This window comes from Dermacentor albipictus, chromosome 9, assembly GCF_038994185.2.
Source record: "Dermacentor albipictus isolate Rhodes 1998 colony chromosome 9, USDA_Dalb.pri_finalv2, whole genome shotgun sequence".
Classification (NCBI taxonomy): Eukaryota; Metazoa; Arthropoda; class Arachnida; order Ixodida; family Ixodidae; genus Dermacentor; species Dermacentor albipictus.
This window is the reverse complement of record NC_091829.1, coordinates 47,799,350-47,816,133: the sequence shown is the minus strand read 5'-3', so window position 1 is coordinate 47,816,133 and position 16,784 is coordinate 47,799,350. Positions and strand designations below refer to the sequence as shown.

At 44.6% G+C, this 16,784-nt stretch overlaps 1 protein-coding gene and 1 long non-coding RNA gene across 8 annotated transcripts in view; one reads left to right on the top strand and one right to left on the bottom strand.

The window, feature by feature from the left end:
* The window catches only part of LOC135916188 (E3 ubiquitin-protein ligase rfwd3.S-like), a 47,446-nt gene extending 44,194 nt beyond the window's left edge, over positions 1-3,252 (top strand). For all 5 annotated transcript variants that reach the window (XM_065449461.2, XM_065449462.2, XM_065449466.2 and 2 more), the window contains one exon: positions 846-3,252. In XM_065449461.2, the coding sequence (XP_065305533.1) occupies positions 846-1,007 (162 nt within the window). In that variant the 3' untranslated portion in view covers positions 1,008-3,252. The remainder of the gene's footprint in view (positions 1-845) is intronic.
* Positions 3,253-4,995: 1,743 nt separating this feature from the next.
* The window catches only part of LOC135916189 (uncharacterized), a 48,310-nt gene continuing 36,521 nt past the window's right edge, over positions 4,996-16,784 (bottom strand). For 2 of the 3 annotated variants that reach the window (XR_010568871.2, XR_010568873.2), the window contains exons 2-5: positions 12,347-12,443; positions 9,394-9,424; positions 5,623-5,693; positions 4,996-5,523 (exon numbers count right to left, since the gene is read on the bottom strand). This is a non-coding gene — a long non-coding RNA (uncharacterized lncRNA). Of the gene's footprint in view, positions 5,527-5,622; positions 5,694-9,393; positions 9,425-12,346; positions 12,444-16,784 lie in introns of all 3 variants that reach the window. The other variant, XR_010568872.2, reaches the window with a different exon arrangement.

The following is a 16,784-nucleotide window of genomic DNA, read 5'->3' as shown; positions in this document are numbered from 1 at the left end:
AATTCACACGTGGCTCTGCTATCGCAAACACCAGAGACCACTGGAGCTGGGGGAAGGCCAGTGAAGTAGTGCCGAACCACACACAAGACACACGAGCGCCGGCATCGCTACGGCGTCTGCCAAAGGCGTCTACTACAGTGTCCGTGATTCGTGTGGCCAACGCCGCAGTAGACGTCACGGTTGTCTCCACTCTGTACGGAGCAGCGGGCGAAGAGGAGATCGAGGCACCCTAGCAGCCGCCGAAAAAGAATGCCCCTCCGTCATCGCCTGATCCTTCTGCCTCGCGCGCCACAGGAGAGGGCACGCATCCTGGCCGCGTTCCTCGCTCACATACGCGCTGCTCCTTCTCCCCCGCTAAGTTCCACCCACCCTTGTCGCGTCTCTATGCTGCGCGATGCTATTTTTATACCCTGCGTTCACTCTCTCTCAGCTCTCTTTGCCCTCCTCGGTGAAGCTGCGGACGCAAAGAGAAACCCAGCGAGGTTCTAACAGCTCCACTGTAAAAGGAAACTCGAGCTTCCCCACCTGCTTGCGTTCCGTGTGCGCCGTGTACACCATATTGGCAGCCTCATGCGCTTCTCTCCCTTCTCCCTGGCAACCCTCCGAAACACAAGGTGACTGTACCGACGGCTGCTTGCAAAGGCAACCATCAGTGCTGTCGGCTGCCAATTGACCACTTTTGGCACATGTACCTCCTGAATTGAGTTGTGAGTCAGTGCTTTCTCCTCCTTTTCTCATACCCTGTGACATTGATGTTGGTGCTGTACAACCTCATTCTTGGTCTCTAGTGTTCTTTTAAGCTACAGTGAAAGGAAAAGAAAGCACAAATTGCCCTATCTGCGCAGGTTCTTGTGTGGGATGCTTCGTCGGGCAAGCGCATTCACCAGCTGCCAGTCACCAACCCTGTGCTGGATGTGTGCCCTGTGACAACTCCCCTCGGCTGGGGTCTGGCGGCGCTCGCCAAGAGCACCCTGTCACTATACTCTTGGAAGCATGGTGTCAACTAAGTGTCATATGTCGGAGGGCAGCATCAAACTCTCACCGAACAACGTCGGGCTCTGCAAAGTGGACCTCTTTGTATGGCGTCAAGCAAATTGTGGTCTGGTTGCAACTGTCCTGCCCCGTCATCAAATCTGTACATAGAAAAGGGACTTTGAAATTATGCTCTCAGGGGTCTGTGACTAGAGACTGCTATTACATGTCATAATCTATTTCTTGTACAGGACAGTTGTTTGGCTCAGAGGAAAGCTCATCACTTGTTGGACGTTCAGCCGTCGTTAACGTGTTGAACTTGACACGCTGGGCAGAGAACCACCGCACGGCCCCCATATGGCAGCCTGTGGCTGCAATGTGAATATGTCACATGCTGCACTTACGATATGTGTGATAAAGGGGCCCTACATAGCACTGTCAAGTGTTTCATTGTCACAGCACCGTCCCCCCCCCCCCCCTCTCCCTTCGGCTGAACATTGGCATGCATGTGCAGTAAGCGAATGACTAAAACTTTTGTGCCTTTTAAAAGCACCAACTTCCTTTCGACTTCAAGACACATTATACAGTGCTACATTGCATGGTTCCAGGGGATAGACCAGGCACTGCGGTCTGAAGTTAGCCGTACTAATGAGAGATTGTCTTGCTTTTCCGATTATATAAATTTAAATGCTGCGCATGTATTGTATTTATTGTGGGATGCCTCAACTTTGTCAATTGGACACTGTTGTTTGCAGACCAACCTATTTTAGATTCCCTTTAAAACTTCGGTTTGGAGCAGTTCTTGACGTGAGGCTCTGACACAGCTGTTAGATGCAGCAAAGATACCTGGGGGGTATTGGGGGCTGAGTCAATGGTCATGTTTTGCCAAACATTGAATCATGGCGGGATGAGTGTCATAAAGATGTGCTCGTGTATAAACAATAAGTGCACGTCTCGCAATTCATTTGAAACATGGCTGCATGCATATCGCAAGTATTTACTCCTTTGTGATCAATAAGTGCAAATCTCATATATTTTGATGTGTTGTGGTTTACCCAAAGCACCTAATGCCATGACATAGATTGAGGCACCTAGACTTGCCACGTGGGCTAGGAAATTACATTGTACAGGTTATTTGTATATTACCTCTGGAAAATATTGTACAATGTACTGAAGACCTCCCAGAGCTGTTACTTGTGCCAAAAGATAAATCAGGAAGCTGTTAGGGAAGCTGCGGCAGGTTAAGTGGCGTTGCGAGTGAAACGTGAACGTGCCATCACTTTGCACTTCAGCGTCATTGTATAAAGCACCTTGCACTCACCACAATACCTTCCTCTAGATGGCGGCAGTTTTTTTTTCTTTGGAGCACACTTGAAACAGTTGTCTATAACCAGCAATGTCTGGTATACAGCTTGAAGTGTTTTCTTATATGATCTGAAAGTAGAGTCAGCCTCAATGAAGAAATTTTTTTGGAAACCTTAGTGCACTAAATCTTTTTCATAGCTAGCATCAAGTTGGCTTCAAACAGGATTGGTATCTTTACAGAAAATATCGCATCTAAATATATTTTTTCTGAAGTTTCCCGTTAGCGCTCCTATTTTTAGATGTGTAGTCGACGTCAGCTGAAGTTAACAAGCGTCTGTGACAAGCACCGTGTGGCAGGTCAGGTGTGATTGTTTGTTTCTGTGAATGTTATTTACACTCGGCATTTCATCGGCTATATTCAGTTCTCTTCAACATGCAAGTTGATTAGCTTGATTTCGCATTGAGCAGTTAGTTGAACGACACTGTCAGTGTGCTTTCCAGGTGAAGCCAGCTGCCATGGGAATGGAGTCCAACATACCATGTCGCACAACTGTAATGTGTCAGAGTGGTTCTCTTCAAGGTTATTGTTCATTTTCATATATTCTTTTGCATGTCTATTCCATCTCAATTCTTCATACTGCACAGTGACAAGCCAAAGCCATACCCCCTTTAATGCGCTGGAGAGACGGCTTTGGTGTCTCAACTTCTGGGTTATTGGAGGTGTCTGCCTCCTTAGGGAGGTTTAAAAGTGTACATAATATATAAGGTGTGTGCTCACCTGTGTCCCAGGTTTGAGGGAGGGAGCGGAGGGGGGGGGGGTGTAACAAAACACGATGGTGCTCCAGCAAAGCATCTAATAGCGACAATTTTAAACAATCGTTTGAAGGTGTTACTTTTGTGCGTGCGTATGCGTACAATTGTTTGCGAGCACCCTGGTGTGAATCAATAAATGCTTTGTGCGTGAGTTTTTATTAAGTCTTGTGTCATTTTACTAAGAGTATGTACTAAGAGTATGTCTACTAAGCACATGTGAGCTTTATTTTGGACTATTGCACAAAAGTTTGTATGTCCAGGCTTGTACTGCAGTTGTAACAAGCAGTTGTAAAGGTTTGTTTCCTTCCTCTGTGGTATACAGTAACACCCGCTCCAGAGATGGGCTCAAGTTAAGCATTGCTCTTATGGTCTTTGTATTCTCTTGCGAATACGTATTGATACATTGGTCAAGCTGCCAAATGCAGCAACAAATAAAACTGAGAAGCAATTTTGTCAAGGAAATGCTGTGAATTTGCACATTACTGGCACGCGTTTAAGTAATCTTGCTTGAGCTAGTAAAGCTTGTACAGGACCAGCACAGCTAAACTTGCCGCAATCATTATAGTGCGCTGGCCACTATCTTGAAAGGATTATTGTTGCCGCATTTACTAAATTTTGACGTACACTTTTATTCTGGAAATGCTTCAGATTCAAGCAAAATATCAAAATTACAATAGTGACAACCCACCACGATTGTCATTGAACATTACTGCAATCCAAATGAATCCAGCCTGCATGTAGCTGCAGCTATAGGAGCTGCAGTAGCTTTTTGCCCACTCTGTAACTTTGTTAGGCTCTAGCAGGTTTTAGATGCTATAGACACTTTTGCTGTTTACAAACATAGGCCCTGGATGGCTTCAGGTTTCGCCCACTGATGTAGCCCGCTAAATATCGCGAGCAGAAAAGGCAATGATGAGTAGCAGGAGTGCATTATTCTTGTACATAACCACAATTATCCTATCAAGTTTGCCGTAAGCTTCAGAAAAATTCTTAGTCTTGAGGCATTATGCGTATTTCTTTTATCTGAAAACAAAATAAGACTTCCTGTACATTGAAACAAATTAAAAGCATGTTTTTGGTTGTGGTGTAGTCAACTAATAAGGCACGCGGCTGGAAGTTTCTTGGGGCTACACTCTCACTGCTGCTATCGCACGCGTGAAACCGTCCAAGTTAGGCTGCCATAGTCTACAAGATGCAGTACTTCGAATGCCATTAACAGGCACTAAAAACAAGAGGATCTGGGCTTCTGACAGTGACAAGGAGGCCTCCAACAGTGGCGATTAGTGGTACCAGACCAACCACAGCTCGGATGCATACATTTTGTTTTTGCAAGTAAAATCAAATTGTCATAACTCTATGTCTCAAGAGTATCAAGAGTAACAATCAAGATTATCACATTTGTAATTTGGGAGATGCATGTCAAAATAAAGGGCACTCCATTTTTAATTTCGAGCAGTGAAAATCGGCCGCATGTCATAATCGAGTAAATACGGCAAAACAAACTAAAAGAATGATGTGTTCTTTGATCACTATGAATTGTGCATTTTGACATGCACTTTTCTATTCCGAATTTCGCCTTCATTGTCTGGGAACGCTTTTTGTCTCCTCTGGGAAATGTTGGCCAGGGGTATGAACCTCAAGATTACTTGTTGATACGAGGCTTTTGTGCCCTATGCAGCAGTCTCGGAGGATGCTGTGAAGGAGCCATGCTGCCCATATTTTTACGCCAGGAAGAACTGGCCTTAACACATTCTGGAACACAAGATTCAACTGAGAGCTTCGACAGGCTAGTGATTTCATCACTGTTGTGTTGCTTGCAACTGTGACTTATGGGTTGTTTGCAGAGCTCAAGTGTTGGGCTTCATTAGGGGAAAAACAATTCAAGCAACATTTATTTACCATCGATAACCATTGGTAACAAATTTTATTTCAGCTCTTCTGTTTATTTGACGTCGATTCTCTATAACCTTAGCGGGACGGCGCAACAGCCTCTACGTTTTATTGACATGAGAGATGTGGCACGATACATACACTGATGATGTCCAAGCACAAAGGTGTCTCAAGAGGCCTCTAAATGAGTCTTGCAGAAGCATGTGTTGAACAAGCGACAATTGCTTTGAACTCTATCTACAGAACATTCTTGTAGGGTGTAAGGCACACATTTTATATATACATGAACAACAGGCTGCTTGCTTCCCCTGTGGCTGCTCCTCTGTGGGCTTATCTGCGCTTGTGCCAATTAGTTTTTTCTTGTAAATTTATGCGCTGCTGACAGTGTTCTTGGTACTATGCAAGGCCAACATGTCTGGCCCCATCGAAGTGGAATTGGCAAGCATGCGACTTTCGATGCTTCCTTGGCAGAGGTGCCCCCTTCATCTTTTCTTGTCAGAACTGCAGTTCTTGGCAGCCCTCAGGTTCTGCAGAGGATGGCCACTGCTGGATGAAAATCACATTGATAGCAGCGAATTAGTCCTGCATGCCAACTGGCTAACATTGGAGTAGAGATGTACCTATGCATCTATCTTTACTTACGTAAATTCGAGCTCACGTGGCACGCTATGAAAGCATTTTTTGTGATGTCATTAACTACAGATTCTTGCATGCTGTAATGAGAAAGACCATGAGGAGCCTTTCTATTAGCAGTGTTCACATAATGTTGAAGAGGCGGCATGTAAAGTAACATTATCGTTAGACTGCACATTTGACAGTAACACTATGTTGTCGTAATGTCACATTGTGTAGCTTGTCTGTAATACTCGGGGCAGAAGCTTTCACACCATACAAGTGCTAAACACATTGTCACTAGAAAAACAGCTTGGGCTTGTTGGTTTTCCATCCTGGTGTTAACAGCACAAAACGAAGACGGGACACGAGACGAGAGGACGGCACCACAGTGCTTGTGGTGTCGTTGTCTTGTCTCGCCTACGTTTTGCACTGTTAACACCAGGATAGTAAACACATTGTGTTGCTGGATAACCTCATGGGCCTGGCACTACAATTTTAAGATCACATTTGGCATGTCCCCTTTGTGCTGTAAAGAGTGGCCGTTGGGGAAAACCAACAAGGTGACTTTTTGTCTGCTAGGCTTCATTCATACAGTTACTGACCGATTTTCTGGACCTCTCAGGGACCGAAAAATAGTCTGAAAAATTGAACAATCCAAAAAACCCATGCACACACACAAAAAAAGAAAAAAGAATAGCGAGAGAGGCTTAGAGCGGCTTAAAAAATCTGTACCAATACCCTGCAACGTACTATGCTTGGAGGGGGTTGGATTTGCCTCGATTTGTGCAAAAGTGACATCTGCATATACAGTCTCACAAAAGTGTCACCGCATTGGCCATCTTCATTGCCGGAGATTGCCATGGAAATTGAAGAAACCAGCCATGTTTCTTCACACCACTTGACTCGCGAAGGTGGGCCGATCACGCAAATGCGAAGCCGCACAAACACACACAAAGATGCGACATCTCCGAGAGACACCTGCCCTGTAGACACACCACGTGCAAGATAGCAATCAAAACTTAAGAACAAAAATGGATCCCGCACAAAGTGATTATGATGATAGCGCTGACTGAGAAAGTAAGAAGCAAGAAAAGGTGCTGTCCCCTGGAGCATTCCATCAGCCAAGGAAGAGCGGGCGTGTCGTCCGAGACTGGAAAATGTTGCGCTCTCTCTTTTGAAAGCGTGTGCCTCCCAATCTTGGAGGCTATAGGGCAGGCCACTGAAAGGGAACCCAGCGGAAAATCCAACATGGCGGCCCCCAAGATCGGGTTGTGGGCATGGAGGAAAAAAACGAAAGAGGCCCTGACATCACGTTTTTGAAGCCGGAAATGCAGCCATGTTGGTGTGCCATCTCCCTTTGCGCCTCCAGTCAGCTCGTCGGAGGAGATAGGCGCAAGCTTTGAACTTGCATTGCTACGAGCTGCCGGATGTGTGGGCTGCCGATGCATGTAAGAACAAAGCCTACAAAACCTTTGTAACAGTTTCAGTGAAGCAGACTCACTTCTGTGTTTTTCCTAGGCACATTGAACACGACGACGAAGACCACCTGCGCCATGATTACTTGAATATGTCCGATGCTGGCTGACACTCATAAACCCTAAACACAACTTTCAAGCTTACACACCATGCTCCAGAGTCAGCTTGTCTTGCAAATAGAATGTGCTGCGAGAAAGACATGGACCAAAAAACCTTATCTCACTTTTCAGAGGCTGAGAGCATCAGTGAGAGCTTTAGGAGCGCGGTCCTTATGGCAACTTTGACATTTGTGGTACCTGTCCCAGTGCTCCTTTGCGAAAAACAGCTTGTGACTTCCACCACACTTTCTCCAGCACACCTGTGCTGGCCAGGGCCTCTCCTGCGCTTTCCTTCCTCCATGGGTTGTGGGGCTTGGAACGAGCGATGTAGTACAGAAAATTGAACTTTGCAGTCTAAATTTGTCCAAAAAAACTGGTCGCAAAAATGCATTAGCTCTATGGGAACCCTGGCATTACATTTATGAAGTCCGGAATGTCCATTAAGTCTGAATTTTTGGAGTCCAAGAAATCTGTTGGCGACTGAAAAAACAATTTAAGTCAATTTGAGCTCTACTCGAAGACACACAAGAAACTTTATCAGACAAGCAGCGCACAGCATGAAGCACACTCACTTTTTGGATCACCATAACAGTATGTGAAGATACCCTGCTACTCCATTTACTACCATTGCCCAGCTGCCCCAGTGAGTGCGAAATAAATGCACTATGAGGGGCCTTAAAACCAATCCCCTGGGCTACCAGATGACACAGTGGTGCACTTTTGTTGTTACTCATGTGTGGTCTGCAAATCTTTATCTTTAGTGCACACCTGTAAATTTAGAGCATGGGGCGTCATACACTGCTGTTGCTTAAAGTACCACCAAAATCATGGATTTGGATTCTACTGAAGATGCACTGTCATAACTTTCTTTCCCTTTTACTCTGAGTAATCAAAACCACCGAGTTAATATTGTCATTTTGTGACATCGATGACCTGTGAAACCTTCACTAGTCGTTTCATTTGGAGATTCCCCAGCTTTCTTCCAATACTTTCAGCAGTGCCCATGTTTGTTGCACCCTTTACCACTGTGCATACACAACATGTAGCTTAGTGCTTGAGCATAGAAATAGACATGTCTTATTCGTTTCCAGACAGCGCAGCTCTTACCAATGGTTCTCTCTAATGAAGTAATGAACCAACGTAATGTGCTCTCCTGTTTAGTAAAAGATAAGGAAACCTCTTTGTTTCACATCTGCTTGCTTTTGTTCATTCTTAGGACCCGGCAGAGTGCACTGGTTGCTAATGACAGAATCCCAGGAAAGAGACTTGTTTTGATGTCTAGAAAAGCTTGGACATGCTTAAAGGGGCACTAAAGTCAAATATTAAGTCGACGTAGACTGTTTAAATACTATTTCAGAAACCTCGCAACACTTGTTTCGTGCCAAGAAAAGACTTAGTTCATGAGAAATTTGCATCTGAACGGTCCGAATACCTTTTTTTTAAAATTCAAATCTGCCACCACAAAACCGGAGGTGGGGTGAAGTGCATACGCCCTTTGCTGCCGTCGGCAAGTAAAACGCCGCCCGACATACGGCGGTACCGAGCCAAGACAGAGCAGGGGATTCGCTGCCGCAGCTGCTTTTGATCAAGTGGCATAGACCGTTCAGGCATCCCGTGACACCACATGGAAGTTGAATTCTCTGCTACTTGCAGTTTGTGCAAGTTTCGCGAGCCAGCAAAACCAGTGCAGCACTATGTGATAATGAAACTACTGAAACGCTAAACTATAGGCGGAGCAGAACTGAGCAAAAACTGAACCACCTGTGTCATTCTCTAGGGAAGTTTAAATAAGTTCTTTTTTTCTAATAATGAAATAGAGCTAGGCAAGTAGAATTTTATTTCATCTTACAATACAAGGATGTTTTTTGCAACAAGTGGTTAAATACTAGTGACAAAATTTGAATGAGGAGTGCTTTCGTCATCGGGCAAGTACTTGAATGTCCCGGAGGAATCTTTAATCATGTCCAGCATTTGCCTTAATTTCACGTTTATTAAGGCTCTGTTCGTGATAATATTGAGACTTCAGAGATTCCCGAGCACTAATCTATCACTTTAGCTTGACTGAACATTTGCCTTTAGTGTTTCTTTAAGGCTGCACTCCCAGGCACCTTATCTTTACATTGTCGTTTCTTTATATTTGGTGAATAAGGTTTTAATGTTGAATAAGGTTTTAATGCATGTACAGGGAGTGGTGCAACAGGTCTAAGAGTCAATAACATCTCACCTGCTTGAGAGTCCGTGTGTCCTGTTTACATCTGCAAAAGAAAAGGGCGACAATCTAGCATGAGTTTCAATATTCACCATAGGAGGGATATATGTTTCAGCAAGAGGGCAGGCTACAGACAAGGCCTCATTCCAGGCAGATTGGTTCTGGTTTATATTGCTGCAGGTAAGACCCGCACCAAAGAACACTGAATTTACGCTAAACATTGTGTCTATTGTGTCCCATCATAAGTGGTATGTCAGACATGAACTTGCAGCACGACACATGTGATGTCGGTGCATACATTATGTGTACCTTTCTCCATCCCTCATTCTTCACCATTGTTCTTACAGACCCTAACATGGTTAAACAAGCAGAGAACCTGGACATGTCTTTGCACTATGAATGGAATTCAAAGTAGGCATTGGTTCTGCTATGGTACGCTGCCGCATGCTTCACTGCAAGAGAGCTGATGTGTAGGCACAGCGAAACAACAATATATGCTGGAAATGGCTTTGTTTCTCAAGACTGTGCACTTCTGGCTTTTAGTTAGACGTCACTCCCAGTGAAATCGACTTGCAATGTCTGTTGTGCTGCCAGATAAAGTGCTCCTACGTTTGCGCACTTGAATTCCAGCAAAGAAAGCAGTGCCACACCTTTGGTTCTCATGGTTCTCATTTCACTTACTACCGCACTAGAGAACCACAAACACATAAGTGTGTTCGTGCATAGACATATGTACATGCACTCTCAGGACATACAAGTTTAAAGTAAGCTAGCATAAAAATAAAATAAAAAGACATTGAGTAGTCTACAAGCTAATACAAAGGCTTATAAAGTACAGGGTACAGTGTGTAAATATAAATGCGAGCATGGGGCCACAATATTTCGGAGTAGTAGGTTGATGAATGTAGAGTGGATGTGAGAGTTTATTGCAGTCAGTATAGGGGACTACGTGGCTAAGGTTTTCAATCTTTGATTGAGTTTTAGTTCACTTCCAAGTGCACTTCCTGCGAAAAAGACTCTTTAGTGGCTACTTTTGCTGAACCAAAACACCCACCAACCCATGTGGCAAGTTTGATGTTCATCTTACATCTTACTATAAAGTTTCTCCTTTCTTGCCATTACAAGGAAACTTTTCTGGTGTCAGCCTAAAGCTTTTTATGTTATTCTCCCGGAAGCAATAGAAATATTACTCAGGGCTTTGAATTTTAAGTACTATAGCATGCAGTGCTCATGGCTAAGGGAGCCTTTCTCAAATTGGTGTTCAGATTTATTCAAAACCATGCAATGAACATAATCAGATGTTTGCATTCTCAGAAGAGCCAAAAAAAAAACAGTCTATATGTCTTTCGCATGTTGTCCCAGTGCCTGCTTTTGATTTTTATCTTGCTATTTGCAGATGTGCTGCTCTATTTGGCCTTCCAGTTTATAGAAAGTGACCAGTGGCAGCTTTAATTTTTCATGGTAAAACAAAGCATGCTGGTGCAACAAGAACACTGAGGTATCATGAAGGTTAATTAATTTATTTTTTTATTAAATACTGCCAATCCCAATGGGGACTGGTATTGCAGGACGGCAAAACAAAACAAGAAAGAGAAACAATTACAAATGAGGTGTCAATTTACAGTTACAGTTTTTGTGCAATATTCAAGAATTATCAGCACAAGAACTACGAAACAGAAAGCCTCAGGGCCTTTTCAAAATTGATGCGAGAGCACACCACGCTGAGTACTTACATAAGGAAGCACTCCTACCTGCACAAGATATATTCTAATAACAATCATGGCAGCATCCTGTTCAAGCACAACAGTTAATTTTTAATGGCAGGCTCACATGCAGCCACTTTTTTGTTGTTTATATCTTATGTGAGGTTGAGTTTTATCCATGCAAATGTCAAAGACTGAATGTGGCTAGCGATGCTGTTAGCCAATCAAACAGATGCATGAGTTTGCTGCAGATTGCATACCAACTTGGATAGGACGGGCAGGATGGTCGAAACTTGTCGCACAAATAGCACCAGTAACAAACACTTACAGAGGCAATTGCAGGCAACCTTTGCTAATGGCTGATTTATGGGAAAGCATTGTCAACAGGTCTGTGCGTAGTCTTGATTTGCACATCCCTTTCGCCTTGCTAAAGTGGTTGGCATTTTTTTTTTCAGTAAAATGTTTGTTAATCTGTCCTGTCCGTATCTCCATCTCTTTTTCTGTGCTTGTTTGTCACTGGTGTTATCCTATCTAGTACGCTTGTCCATTAAGAAATAATCAAACCTGCAACCTTTCCCTTTTGAGAATATTTCTCTCTGTAAGTTGAAGCTCATGTCAGCAAATGTCAGCAACAGTGGTGGCTGGGCATCAGAACATTCAACCGTAGAACATAGCATCACGGGTAACAACTCAGTTGGAGCATCACATTAGATAATTAGGGTGACATGAATTGGAGTTCAAATTCAATGTAAGCTTGGCATTGATGGGTGGTTAACTGATTATAGGTACAGGGACAACTAGGTGTTTGTGAAAAGCATGATCATGAATCTACGAAGAAATAGTAATGTGAACAAAGCACAGAACCACTAACAGTTGCGTGATCGCATTGTTCAGTTTTAAAGTCTGCACATTGTGCAGTTGCTCAGTCTAACCAGGGCATATGTTACAGGCATTGTAGAGGAGGAAGATAACTTGCGGAGCTGGTAGTGTTGTGAACACTAGTGTAGTGTACACTACACTAGTGTAGTGCAACCCGACTGTGTTACGAGCGTCACAGAGGAGGGCTCTTTAGGAGCTGGTAATGTGAACAGTCTGACTGCTTGTAAGTGAAGATAAGCCAGGGAAAATGGCACGCCAGGTATAGTACATTTCGTTAATCAGTAGTGTAAAAGATGACTTGGGGAAACGTAGGTGCAGTGGTTTCTTGAGTCTTGTGCAAGGAAGGACCAGTGATTGTGGGGCTCTCATGGTAACGCTATACTCACATGATTCCGAACAGATGACTGCATTTTGAATATCCCAACCGATGCACAGTCAACCAGCACTACATAGTGCAACTTCCGGTTAGGCTTCAGAACTGTCCTGTTATGGCACCAACAACAGCATCATTGCAACTTTTTGACAATAACATACAGCTGTATACAGCTATAAATTTTTCAGGCTGAAAAATTGTACAAGAAGGATAAATTTAACTGCATCAAGTGATGTTCTGCATTTTTACCTTGATTGCTGTCAAGTTGTTTGAGAGAGAAAAAATAAATATTGATCAGTTATGACTTATTATCAACCAAGAGACATACATTGACAATGACCTGTGCAGTAATTCAGCTTGCCATGGGAATCTAAAGGAACACTATAAAAAGAACGAAAGAAGAGAAAAAAAGAAAAAAAAAAACGTTGGGCCATACTTTTAGGTCACAGTTCTGAAAATTCTCCAATAGGCAGATGTTTGGTAAGCCAGAAAGCATAAAAAATCAGACGGGCAGTGCTGACGTTATGCATCATCTTCAAAAATGAAAAAAAAAAGTCAGGTTGGCAACTCTTGGTAGGCTTCTTTGGCATAGAGAGTAGCCAATACTACGCAGCTGTAGCTGGTATCGAAGGTTCTGACATCACCGCTGCCTCGATAGGAATTGCTGAGGCAGAGATGCCTTACCTTCAGGTGCGATTTTCTCTGTACAAGTAATTTTCCAGTGCCTACTTAAATGGTTGATGCTGCTGTGACATTTAAACAAACATTTAAAGAGAGCTATTAAATTGAGCTATAGGGTATATTACATTTTGTAAGCACCTTACCACGAGCGAAAGCTTATGCATGAAAGGACGCACCAAAAAAATTAAATGGTGGCATCGCCACCTTGTCATTTTCACACCAGACCTTCCCGACATCATGAATTTTGACAGTGTCGGTTTAGATCAGTTTTTGTTGATAGAGAAAGATTACGTTGCATTGGAAAGTCGATGCAGAATCAAGTTGTAAGCTTTCCCGGCACAAAAATAGTTGAAATGTGCCTAAGTGCCATGAAATTCTTACGCCACACTGACATCACAGGTCGGGCGGCTTCTGCGCGAAATTCAAAAATGCAAATTCGTCAGTTATGTGCGCTGCTATGCTACTTTGCTTTTGTCGAAGAAATAGGTGCCTCCCTTTAGTGTCGCCCTTTATTTTTTTCCTCTTAGTGAAACATTGCCGAGGTGCTAAACAGTGAGTTCATTTATGGCACAATGGCTGCATTGATTCGCGTTTGAAAGCCTCGATCATGACGCTCTCACTTTTGAGTAACGCAGCCGATATAAGGAACAGCTTCGATGAGCTACGCCGCGTTATAAATTCAAACACCGTGCGTTTGAAACCCGTCGGTGATTTCGTCTCGATGCAGCCCATTATATACATCATGTATAGTACAGTAGACTCCGCTTAAGCGGAACTCGAAGGGACAGAAGAATGTGTTCCATTTTTCAACGCAGACAGATGATGTTGTAAGCAGATGATGGAAATATCGCCAACAATTGCCTTATTCGAAAAGCGTCCGAGTGCTTCTCGAGATAAATAAATTAAGAAAGAATTGTAAAATTGAGTTACCGATGGATCGATGCGGGGCTCGCAGAGAGAGCGAGAGCAGTGTTGAACGTAGTTGAAAAGATTACACGCCTGTATACAATGAGGTTGGTATACAAAAACCGCGCGCTGTTTTCTTCTTTATGTTCTTTTCATTAAGCCAGTAAATTGTAATCTGTTGTGAATCCTCATCATTCTGATTATACGTAAGAATAGTATAAACAATAATCATGCAGCGCAGTAGAACCCCGTAACACTAAACCGTTTAGGACCCAGATAGAATACATAGTAAGCCGAAAATATATTTAGTTGCTTTCAATTAACATCGTATAGCTTTGGGCATGGTGTGCAAGTGCGCTAAACAAGCGTGGCCGGCCGTGAGCCATGGTTAAGCCGACGTAGCGTTTGGTATGCATCGATCGCTTCTCTCTATCATAAGCACCATCTTGACTCGCTCCCTGTTGTCTTTCCGCATCGTCTCCTAGCTCTGCGGACAGAGCTCCCATCCGGCCAAGCTGTCCACTTTCATAACTTTCTTCCTCACTTTCTCTATCCTACTGTACTAACACAAAAATTTCGGGAAAGGAGTGGGCGGGCACGTGCCCAGTGTGCCCATTATCACGACATAGCAGTCCCGGCCCGAATAGGAACGCAAGGAGAGGAGGCGTTGCGACGCATGTACAGCTTGCGGCCGGGAACCGTCTTGATGGCGGCCTCGTGAGACGTGAAGAGCGCGATCTACAAGCTCCGCGCTCCCCGCCTTCTGACTGGATCCAGTGCGTGAACGCACGTGTGTTTTCTATAAGGTGGCTCTTAAATATAGGCACGCCGCGCGGTCCCTTCGCACGGTCTGGCCCGGAGAGAGTCCGAAATAACACCGGCCTCAGCGGCGCTGCTGCTGGAGCCCCGGAAGCGGGCTCGGCAAGCGCTAGCGATCTAGCTGACGCAGGCAGATGATGATGCTGGTGATGATGATTATGATGATGATGTTCACGATCAATATGAGCTGTAGTAATACCTTGCCCGTGGGCGAAAGGGTCCCAAGACTGCACGGGGCCGTAGAGACACGAAAGATTGAAGAACTAAACACCGTTCCAATTAATGGTATTTATTATTTAAAAAAAAATGTATGTCGGCGCCACCGCGCTGTCTTCGGGCCCCTTCCACCACGGCCGCCGTGTTGCTGCTCATATTGAACGCGACTGTACATGCAGCGCGCCTGTTGTGTATCTCTTGCGTAGGAGGACTCAAGCAGTACTTTGTGGAGCTTTCATTTCTTTAGTTGTTTACTGATGAGGTAGTGAGGCCACAGCCCAGGTGGAATGTCGATAAGCAGCGATGCGATTGAGGCGCTGCGACGTCTGCGTGCGTAAGTCCACCGCGGTACGTGCGAGCTGCTTGTAAAATCTGTAGATCTATACAGTGTAAAGCGATTCAATCAAGGCACACTCATTTCGCCGGGTCCTGTGCTGACGCTTTCATTCACGCTACTCCCTAACGTGAAACTTGAGCGCAACTCTACACGTGTTTTCATTTCCCGATACATTGGGTGGCGCGGCTAATCTGTCGCGTGCGGCACGTTGCAAATGGAGCGAAGTATGGTGCGACTGCCTCGCTAATCGGGAGGTCGCGAGAGGCATCGCGTGGGTGACGCATAAGCGCAATTCACAGCAGCCGCCGCAGACAGACCTCCGCTCACGCAGCGCTTTGTTTCCGTATGTGGTATCGGTGGCGTCATCGGTGAACAGACGACGTGCGCTACTCTGGCGCCATCCCGTAGCCATCGTGGTCACCGCAGAGCCGGTCTTGCGCAGCACTACGCTTTTCTCACGCTTTAGTCATACCCTCCACCTCCGCTTCCCCGTCCCTCTCTCTCTGTCTATATATATATATATATATATATATATATATATATCGCAAGCGTTTTAAATTGGAAATTAATAAATAATTTGTTGCATTAATTTATTTACTGCAAATAGACGACTCCTTCAGGGAACAGATTATGTAAGGGATCGAGGTAAAGTTTTAAGATTGACTTTTTCTAGTTCTAGTACTTATAGATTTACTAGTTCGTCCTTCTAGCGTATTTTGTGCACGGTACCATGTGGGCGTTCTTTAACCTCTGGAAACCCAAACACCGTTCTACATAAAGGCCAATATCTTGCGATGTGGAAGTATTTGTACAACAAACAAACAGTGGTCCTATTTCAATTAAGTAATTAATCTTCTGAGCTATCAACGAATGAACTTTCGCTAAAGCGTGTCAAAAACGCCGTGCACTGTGGCTTTTGCGTTACGATTCCCGTTTTTAAACCAGCATTTCGAGGCATCATACTCGGAGTCCCAAATATAATATACGTTGGGCTTTGCCGAAGGCTAGGTTGTGAGAGCAACTAGGCTGGAAGTATCGTGCCGTCGACCGACACATGTCGTTTTCTCGGAACTTTCCCGCTTGAAATTACGGAATTTGCTAAAGGTGTTCACCCAAGCAAGTGTTCTTGTGCGGCAAGTTCGTCTCAGCTGCACGTATATCACACGTTCCGCTTCTATACAGTACTCAGTCGCACGGTATTCAACGATGCATTCAGCCCCGCTCGCCCACACCACACCGCTCGAGCCTATTGTCGGTCGACTTATTTCTGAGTCGGTCCCTCGCCGCATGCCCGTGGGGAGCGCCTAAAAATAAGCCCGCGGCCGCGGCCACGAGGAGGATGATGAACGCCGCAGGGGACAGTGTCTGCGCGGACGCATGCCACTGCTGCTGACCAACGAAGGGCTTACGTGACATGCTGCACGTAAGCGGCACAAGCGTCGACTCGGAACCAGACCTTTGCGAACGATTCTGTCGGCTTGTTCAGCTGCGT